We start from the raw sequence: 10,729 nt of genomic DNA, 5'->3' as shown, positions 1-10,729 counted from the left end.
TGATTACATATATTATAGTAAATTCTTCAATAGAATATTATGCAAGCATTAAATATAATTCCTAGAAGAATATATGATGACAGATAAAAGTCCTATATTATCAAGTGAAAAGATTAGAATCAGTGTGTGTAATATAATATAAATTTTGCTATATAAGTATAAAAAAATACACATTAAAAAGCAATATAAAATTTGGCTGCCTCAGAATAATAGAGTTACAGATGACTTTTATTTTCTTTATCTTGCTTATCTGTTTCTTTTGTTCCTCAATTTTTTTTTACCATGAGTGTGTATAACATTTGTAATCAGAAAAAAAGAAAGACAAGGTTTTAAAGTATTTACAGGTGACACAGTTTTCCTGTTGGAAACAAATTGAAAAAGAGATGATTCAAATGTTATACCAACACTTATTCATCTATCAGCAGATTCTATATTGAGCAATATGTTAAGGGACACACCCTTGGATGTGTTGTTTCTAAGGCAGCCAAGAAAAGTGAAGGAGAAATGAGAAGAGATAAACCGATCTCTTGTTTCCTCACTAATGAATCACAGGATTTGTATTTTTACTCTAATCAGTACACCTAATGTTGAATTCAGAGCTATTTCTTTCATTACGGTAGCATTTCTCATGGTAATTCCTTTTTATCAACAATTTAAGTAGAAGAAGCGCAGTTTGACATGTTTGGCTAAAATTCAGGAGTGCTAAAGTGAGACTTATTACACATTTACCCATAATTCATAGAGCATAAAAGGAATTGACAGCTGACTAAAAAAATATACATACTTGCACTCACAAAACCCACCATTTAAACAGGCACTTAAATATGGCTGAACCAAAATTCTCCATGTTGCCTTGGAGAAGACAACGAAATTTACAAAGACACACAGATCACTGCAGTAGTTCTAATATGACTAAAGGTGACAATTCCTTCACATCCAAAGCTGTGAAGACACTTATTCTCAGCCCTCACCCCTTAAAAACAAAACCAAACCTCATACAAATATCACCACCTCCACTAGCAAAATAAAAGGCAGATCCTTGCTTAACAGATTTTACAAATATATCAATAAGGGGATATTTAATACCCTTTCTTTAAATATGCCTAGTTTCTATTATTATCCCTTTCTTTTCTTAAAGATAAAGGAATAAAGAATGAGGGCTTTATTTGTGATGGTAACTTAAGGAAATTAAAGACAGAAAAAAAAGGTAACTCTGTGAGGTGATGGCTATGTTAATTAGCTTGATTGTGGTAATTATTTTACAGTATTTACATACATCAAATCATCAAGTTGAACACCTTAAATAAATTCAGTTTTATTTGCCAATTATACCTCAATGAAGGCAGGAGGAAGAAAGAGGCCAATCTGGAAAAACTCATGCATAAATGTTAACATTTTATCAAAAGATGTATCACAGTTTACCTGCTTTATAATCAAGATTAAGAGAAGCACTCCGCTGTAATAAATCCTACATCTCCATAGCAAAAAGAGAAAAAAGTGAAATTATTATCTGGATCACTGGAGAAAAAAAAATTGTTGCAGTTAGAACTACTGCAGGTAGTTAAAATGACAGTAGAGATACCCATACCAACTCCTATACTGAAATTGATGCCTCAAATTTCCAGTGTGTTAAAATTTCAATTACAGAAGTGAAGGGAAACCATCTATTCCACACCCTCCAGTTTCTGGAAGGACCATAGGGCAAACTATTCCCAAAAAATTGAGGATCTATTCTATTTCTTAAGACATCAAGAGAAAGAGGTTTCCTATTGGGCTATCAATCAGGCAGAAAAATAGCAAAGATAGAAAGCTAGTTTTCTGATTTTTAAATATCAGAATATTTAAAAGTTTGGAATGAGCAAATCCTTTTTAAGGGGCTTATGACTCTATGATCTTATATAGATTAAAAGTTACATCATTATAACCTAATAAAAAGATTTCAGGTGCTTTATTTTATTTTTTTAAAATATATTTTATTGATTTTTTACAGAGAGGTAGGGAGAGGGATAGAGAGTTAGAAACATCGATGAGAGAGAAACATCGATCAGCTGCCTCCTGCACACTCCCTACTGGGGATGTGCCCGCAACCAAGGTACATGCCCTTGACCGGAATCGAACCTGGGACCCTTGAGTCTGCAGGCTGACGCTCTATCCACTGAGCCAAACCGGTTAGGGCTCAGGTGCTTTATTTGAAGCAGAGTCTGATAATCTGTTAAATGATTATTCTCAGAGATAAAACCACTACAGGAGGCAAACAAATCTGCCCCCCCACCACCATGATTTTGACCGCCCAAAGTTCCAACAGTTAAAAGTAGAATGAAGAGAAAAGACGGCTAAAGCTGAGACAGATTGAATAAATAAAATGAAATTACGTGCTGTGGCGGTACTTGAGTAATTTTAAAGTTGCCACCGTGTACATTCAAGCCAGCTGATACTGATCTTTTAAGTCCAATATATGGAAACAAGAGAACAGAATATTTAACAAAATTATCCTGTTTTCTGATTTATTTCGCCTATATTTTCATGTTTCCTAAATTCTGGACAGTATACCAGTCAAGAAAATAAAAGGAATATGTATATTCTATTTATATTCTGTGGTGCTTTAGCATTTGGTTTAAATTATAATGAAGACATAAAGTGGAGAGTCAAGATCCAATTTCCAGTCCCAACACTCTTCATACATTAAAAAGTGGCATAAAATAAAAGGAACTTCCCCACCTTATTTTTTTTAGTTTATTTCCCAATCAATAGAAGAGTATCTATCTGATCACTAGGTAGTAGCTGCTTGGAGTACCACGTGAAAAAAATGATCCAGAGGCCACATGCAATGCAGCCTGAAAGAGTGACTTGATTGATAAGTACTGTCTGTCACACCCACCAGTCACTCAAAAAGAGAAAAAGGAAAGAAGCACAAGCATTGTATACAGGTTATTCAAAAAGCACTTTTTATTTACTTTAACACAGATGACTTTTTACACTTGAAACAAAACATCTGATACACAATTTTGAGTTTTTAGCAGCACCTGCAACAAGAGGATTGTGGAATACCTCAGGGTAAAGTAGAGATGGCTGAGGCAGGCACAAATTAACCTGAAATTTATCAATCCACTGAAGACATATGGAATCTGAGGCCCCCTGATATTAGCCCAATACATGAAAATACAAAATAAATATTCTGTATGACATTCTAATGAACCATTGAAAAACAGTATAGTTTCAATTAGAAATAGCTTATTCAAAAACTTAGTGTTCATGAAAAAAACTACTGAAAATACTGTACTGCACATTCTCGGGACACAATTTCTAAGCCTATATGCACAGTTCTTGGGACTCACAGATCTCAGCTTTTAATGTTTTTTAATCTTATTCAAATTATACAGCAACACCTCACCAAAATGCCACTGTTTTCTGTCACTTAATGTTAAATGCTTTTTTAAAGATATTGTGTAGTGATTTGGCAGAAAAAAAGTTGGCATGGCTAAGAGGAAAGGGGCTTCAGTTGACCTGCCGATAAAATTAACACTTGTGTTGAATGGACAGGAGACCTATGAATGGGATATCCACACAATTTTTTTTTTACTTAAATGACCACATGCCATTCTGATAGAGACAAGTACTTTTGTGAGTGAATGGAGGTCTTTATGAAGGCCTGAGATCTACAAATAGAAACTATTTTAAGCAGAGTGCAAGTAGAAAGAGAAGGCCCCAGGTCTCATGCACTTTAAAACAGTTAGCATTTAACAGTTCTGACGTACAGATTTTCACCCTAACATGATTGTAGCAAAATGATCATAGAATTTGGAAACCAGTGTGGCTGGCTATAGGCATAGGCAGGATCGGGACCAATTCTTATGAGCTACAGGGTCCCAGTTCTGTCTTTGACTTCTGGCATAAATGTTAGTTTGCCAATGGGGTCAGGACTATATTTAAATTGGAAATATTGAGTATGACTGGGTTGAAATGCCATCTTAAATTTGTCTAGGTGGCCAAAAAGTCCCAGAGCTCTTAAAGTACATAAGGTCCCATGTGTAAGGCTGATTCCATATGTGACTACAATGGAGAGTTCTAAGCTGTATTCTTGTGAAAGCTCCCACCCCCTCCTTGGCCCAGGTCTCTTTTGGGGGTCATTTATAACTGCTCCTCACTAACTTGGGTCACTATTTTTATCATAGATGTTTAAAAAGTACAGATAAAAAGCTATGCAGGACAAACAAGTCAACCAACAAGAACCAGAAGGCATATAGATAGCTGTCAGTCATAGTAATCAAATTTTGACAAACCACTTTTGTATTTTAATATGCTTTCTTTAGGACATTTATATCGGCACACAATTATTACTTAGATCTCAAGAATTTTTCCTGCCATATTACAAAAGCAAAAGATAGAGCTATGTAGTTACTGTTAAATGCTGATCCCAGAATAGTTTGAGCATTTTAAAAGTCCCTCTCCATAGTCTTAGCTATTGTCTTAAGATGCATCGAATTGTAACATGGCACTGAAATGTAGTTTGTAGCTTGTAGACTTATAGAACTTAGAGCTGGAAGGGACCTGAAAAGAAACATTCAGCCAGTACAGAAATCCTTTTAATGGTATTTTAACAGATGGTCATCCAGCATCTACTTGAGTATTTTTACTGGAAAGTTTACTATTAAGGCAGTCTATTCCACTGTTGGACAATTCTAATTATGAGAAATTAATTCTAATTTCTCATAATTAGAGAAATTATGGGTTAAAGTATGGTCTCTTGTCATTTTTAATATCCTAGTTTGGCCAGCTGAACATACAGTACAACATACAAAACAACAACAACAACAACAAAAACCCAGTTTCTTCTTGTACAATAAATATTGGAGTTAAGGAAGCTTGTGAGAAAAGCCCATTATCCCCCACTCTTTTCTGAAGGCTTCTCTGAAAGCACAGCATGATGGACCAAATGACCATCAAAATTATGAGCAGAGAGCACTGCATCCAAAGCCATATACTAAGCAGCATTGCTAAATTGATAAGAGGTTGTCAGAGAAGCAACATCCCTAGGCAGCAAAAGTAGACTTATGAAGTAAAAGCAGACCAACCATTTATTTGCAAGGGTGGTTGGCATATTTAAGCATAATACATTCTCTAGTACCCTGTTACTTCAAACACAAGGAATATAATCAATTTTCAATGTCATCAGTGTATCTCTTATTGAGGTGGTATATTTTGAAAAGCTCAGATGGCAGCAAAGCATACATAAAGGTTTAAACAAGGCAGTGTACATCATTATACTTTTGTATTCCTAATCATTACAACCTCTTTATAATTCAAGCTTAGGAAATCCTTGTTTGCATTACTATTTTATTGTAATAAAGCTCAGAGTATTATTTTCCCCCTTTGGCAGAGATATCAGAAACTGTTTGGCAAGAGTTGGTGGTGACATTTATTAGTTGATTAATGGAACACTTTAAGGAATAGCTATAGCTCTTTAATTCCTTCATGCAGCTGGGTTCTAAGTTTAAACTGTGATTTGAAAAAATATTTAAATCGCTCAGGACTAAAGTTTTCTGAAGTGTCCTGATGCACACAAGAAGGAAATAGCAGAAATCACGTAAAATACACTTGGCTTGATAAAGCACTTTTTAACAAGTTGCTTTACAACTTCAGCTTGAAAGGCTCTAATTAACAATTACAACCTTATCTCTTACCCTTTCTTTTTTTGTGTGTGTGCACTCTTAGAGGGGCACAGTTATTCTTACACTATTGACTGACCAATTTGGGGTACACCTTTAAAAGGCTTCTTACTTTTAACAACATGAAGATCCTGCTTTGGAACCACTGTTCAAGTCAATAGTGTGACCTAACATGCAATGCTCCAACTGTTCCTCTACAGCCAACACCTGCCTGACAGCTTCTTCAAAGGCCACTGTCACATTAGTATCATCTTTGGCACTTGTTTCTAGATAAGGATAATCTCCATTCTCTATGCACCAGGCTTGTGCCTCCTCAGTAGTCACTTGCCTATCCTCTTTGTCTACCTTGTTACCCAGAACTACAAAAGGGAAGTGCTCAGGGTCTTTCACATCTGCATAGTAGATGAATTCTTTCTGCCAGTTACCAAGGTTCTCAAAGCTCTGTCGGTCATCCACACTGAAGGTCAAGAGGCAGCAGTCTGCTCCCCTGTAGAAGGGTGTTCTAAGACTCTTGAAACGTTCCTGTCCTGCAGTGTCCCAGATCTGGAGAGTTACAAAACGTCCATCTACCTCCAGATCTCGATTTAAGAACTCTACCCCTATGGTATGAAAAGCCTGGGAGTCAAATTTATTCGTTACATAACGGTTCATAAGCGAGCTTTTCCCAACTCCACCATCACCCAAGAGAATGACCTTTAAGAGCAGGGATTTACCACTCATTGTTGCAGCACCAGATGGGGAAGAGTTTCTAACCAAGATAACCTGAAAATAAAATAAAAAGTAAGAGGGAAAACAGTTAAATTTGAAATTGAAATCAACTTCATAATAAATTTCTCCGAATTATGGAGCCTTCTAATTTAGCTTCTCTTGATTCATGCTCATTAACTGATATAGTATAACAGAAGGAATAAAACTTTTTTTGCATGAGGGAGAAAATAGGTCTTACTTGTCTGAGGTCTATTGTCTATGCCAGGAATGGCTGAATGCCATGGGTAAGTGGACTAGCAAATGGTGCTGCAATTTGGTTCAGTTCTGACCCTATTCTCTCTTTGATGAGAACACCTAGAACAGGAATGCCACTCAAATGTATAACCATATTAGCTTCAGATTTTGACAGTTCTAAACAGGCAAATAGTGTGAAATTGATTTGGAGTTTGAAGTCTGTTCCTGATATACTAAGGAGAAAAGGTTATATGAGTTAGAATTCTGTCAGTAGATGTTTAGGTTAGAATTAGACCAAACTTGGAAGAGAGAAAAAGGTCAAGTTTCTTCTGGCATTTGCCTCATTATACTTGCATTAATATGGATGCCCTCACAAGTAAAGGATCATCCATAATCTTTTCTTCATGGAACAATAGCAATTAAGTTGATGACAGTTGACTGGTACCAATATAATAGCTGTCACTCAGGAAGAATATCTGAATAGCTTATTAATTTTTAGTTTTAGGTTCTAATTTCATGCTAGCACTAAAGAAAGATATTGTAATTTCTAAAGTACTAATAATTATACTGAACCCTTTTGTTACCTCTGTAACATGTCTATACATGAAATACCTAGAATGCATCTTAAGATAAAAAGATCAAATGCTTACTGAACAACTACCTTGTACTAGATTATGTTAGGTACTTTCACACCAGCTCCATTGTGGAAACTCAACAATGATGCTGTTAATTGGGTGTTATTTATGCACGAGACCCAAAGAGATGAAAAGTAATCACTAATCAAACAGTACATACAAAAATGTTTCTGGAGTCAAATACATTTGAAATGTAATTTTAAAAACCTTCAGTAGTCCTTAAAATTATATTGGTGTGCATGTGTACTAATCATATATTTTTCTAAACAGTCATTTTTAGAAGATCCAATGGAAAAAAATATAAAATATTATCTATACAGTTGAGTATAAAATATAAACCTACCCAGTTGGGTCTTTGTCACAATCTTGTCTTTTTCTTGTTGTTATTGTTTTCCTGTTCTAGGATTCTAAAAAACAAATTGGGAAACATTTTTTTAAAATCTATCATAAAATAAATTATATATATATATATATATATATATATATATATATATTAATAAAAGGGTAATATGCTAATTAGACTGGGAGACCTTTCAGGAGACCTTGCGGACGTTCTTCTGGATAAAGCCATAGTGACGGGCCCGAGGTAGAGGCAGTTAGAAGCCAAGAGGGGAGGGTGATCAGGCTGGTGGGGGGTGGGGCCAGCAGACCAGCAGGGGGGCCAGTTGGGGGCAAGCAGACCATCATTGGGGATCAGTTGGAGGTGGTCAGGACAGCAGGGGGGGGCAGTTTGGAGTGAGCAGGCCAGTGGGGAGGCTAGGTGGGGCTGAGCAGGCCAGCAAGGGGGGCATTTGGGAATGAGCAGGCTGGCAGGAGAGGCATTTAGGGGAGAGTACACTGGCATGGGGGGCAGTTAGGGGTGATCAGGCTGGAGGTGGGGGCATTAGGAGGCAAGCAAGCTGGTGGCAGGGGGCAGTTGGGGGCGAGCAGGCCGGCAGGCAGAGTGATTAGGGGCAACCAGGGAGGCAGGCAGGCAGGTGAGCGGTTAGGAGCCAGCAGTCCCAGATTGCGAGAGGGACGTCCAACTGCCGGTTTAGGCCCGATCCCTGTAAACCGGCAGTAGGACATCCTTCGAGGCGTCCCAGATTGGAGAGGATGCAGGCCGGGCTGAGGAGCACCCCCTCCCCCATGCACGAGTTTCATGCACCGGACCACTAGTGTGTGTGTGTGTGTGTATATATATATATATATTGCTCAAGTCAGGAAAACAACAGACCAACCTCAACTTAGCTACAGAGAATGCTTTTCATAAATATACTTGAGTTTAAAATGCTATAAATGTTTAATATGGACAAATAATTTTATTGCAAAAACTTAAACTTGTCCTAATTTGAGTGTACTTTATGTAATTTTAAACTTCTATATTGTCTCTCTATTGAGCTCTCCAATCAAAGTAAACCAAAGAAAGTAGGTGATATTCACAGTAGAAGATATTCAGGAAAGGGAAAGCACAGAGATTCTATGTCAGAGATGAAACTCCTTCCCTTTATACCAGGGGTCCTCAAACTTTTTAAACAGGGGGCCAGTTCACTGTCCCTCAGACCGTTGGAGGGCCGGACTATAGTTTTAAAAAAAACTATGAACCCAAACTGAATTTTACTAATTTCCCAAAAAGCGATGATATATTTTTTTAAAGAGGTTCTGTGGTCTAATAATATTGCACATTATGTCCTGTCTTGGAGATCCAAAATGAATTATTAATATGTTAAAGGTTCTGAGAAGTCCAGCAGTTTACAATTTTAGTTTTGTCTAGTCCAGTCACATTCGGCTCTTTGGCCCCTTGAGTGTGGCTCTTCCACAAAATACCACGTGCAGGCGTGCACGTTACAGTGCGATTGAAACTTTGTGGCCCATGCACAGAAGTCGGTTTTCGGCCTGGGCGAGTCTATTTTGAAGAAGTGGCGTTAGAAGGAGTGGGGGGTGTCCGTCGGTCGCGCGATGGGATACGCAGAGCGGGGGAGGTACATTGTTTTGAGGTACGTTCGCTGAGGTCGACCCCTTCCAACTCTCCCATCCACACTCATCTATCTGAAACAAGTATACAAGACGAGTGTGGATTGGAGAGTTGGAAAGGGTCGACCTCAGCGAACGTACCTCAATCAGATTGAGGACGTTTTTAGCAAAGGCCAGCTTAGGAGTACCCTAATTAAGTTAATAACAATGTACCTCCCTATAGAGTTTAAGTTTAAAAAATTTGTCTCTCAAAAGAAATTTCAATCGTTGTACTGTTGATACTTGGCTCTGTTGACCAATGAGTTTGCCGACCACTGTCCTAGACACTCATCAATCTTCCTTGAGTTTGTCTCTGCATTTGATTTCACAAGATCAGAGAAGAAAAGGTTATGTTTGGGGATTCCCTATTTACAATATATTCTATTGGCTAATTATTTTACTCATTAATTTTGATCATCTGTCTTGAACACAAGTTTTAGTATTTAACTGGCTTTATTAAATTGAAACGCAACATCATTTAACATTTTAGTTAATTATGGCAAGAATCTTATTTAACCATCATCAAGAATATTGGTCTAAACAGCATGGGATGGCCAGAGAGGAAGGGGTGGGGGTTGGGTGGAGGTGGGCTAAGGGGGGGGGGGATGGGAGACATGTGTAATAGTGTCAACAATAAAAATAAAGTAAAAAAAGAAAAGAATACTGGTCATCCAGCCAGCATGGCTTAGTGGTTGAACATCGACCTATGAACCAGGAGGTCATAGTTCAATTCTTGGTCAGGGCACATGCCCAGGTTGTGGGCTTGATCTCCAGTGTGGGGCATGCAGGAGGTAGCCAAGCAATGATTCTCTCTCATCATTGATATTTCTATTTCTCTCTCCCTCTCCCTCTCCCTTCCCCTCTGAAATCATATATATATATATATATATATATATATATATATATATATATATATAAAGAATACTGGCCTAAAAAGAAAAACAGTCCTTAGATTTGTTGAGTATTCTTTCATAGTGAGGAATAAGAAACTTTATTTATTTTTTTTATTATTATTATTTTTTTAATTGCTTAAAGCATTACAAAGGGTATTACATATGTGTCCTTTTTCCCCCCCACCCTTGACAAGCCCCTGCCCTCCCTTACCCCCCAGTGTCTTATGTCCATTAGTTATGGTTATATGGATGCATACAAGTCCTTCGGTTGATCTCTTACTCCCCTCCCTCCTGTCCCCCAACCCTCCCCGGCCTTCCCACTGAAGACCGACAATCGGTTTGAGGCAGCTCTGCCACTGTATTTAGGAATAAGAAACTTTAAAAAACAATCTCTCTTGCTTAATAATCTCATGTAATTTTAAAATTGTTTTATTGTTGAGAGTATTATAGATGTACCCCACTTCCCCCCCTTTTGCTCTCCTCCACCCAGCTCCCCCCCCCATACCTCATGCCTCCACTGCACTATTATCTGTGTCCATGGGCTATGCATGTATGCATATAAGTTCTCTTCCTGCTCCCCTTCCTTCTAAGATCTGTAACT

The 10,729-nt window shown here is 37.6% G+C and overlaps 1 protein-coding gene across 1 annotated transcript; it reads right to left on the bottom strand.

Moving 5' to 3' along the window:
- Positions 1-5,700: 5,700 nt before the first annotated feature.
- On the bottom strand, positions 5,701-6,399 carry RAB9B (RAB9B, member RAS oncogene family). The gene has a single exon (XM_023756961.1). It carries the CDS (start codon positions 6,384-6,386, stop codon positions 5,781-5,783), a length of 606 nt encoding a protein of 201 aa, XP_023612729.1. The 5' UTR covers positions 6,387-6,399; the 3' UTR covers positions 5,701-5,780.
- Between the last annotated feature and the right edge of the window lie 4,330 nt (positions 6,400-10,729).

The sequence above is a fragment of the Myotis lucifugus genome, unplaced genomic scaffold (assembly GCF_000147115.1).
Source record: "Myotis lucifugus unplaced genomic scaffold, Myoluc2.0 scaffold_2, whole genome shotgun sequence".
Lineage (NCBI taxonomy): Eukaryota > Metazoa > Chordata > Mammalia > Chiroptera > Vespertilionidae > Myotis > Myotis lucifugus.
Note: the sequence above shows the minus strand (reverse complement) of the source record. Positions and strands in the feature narration are given on the sequence as shown.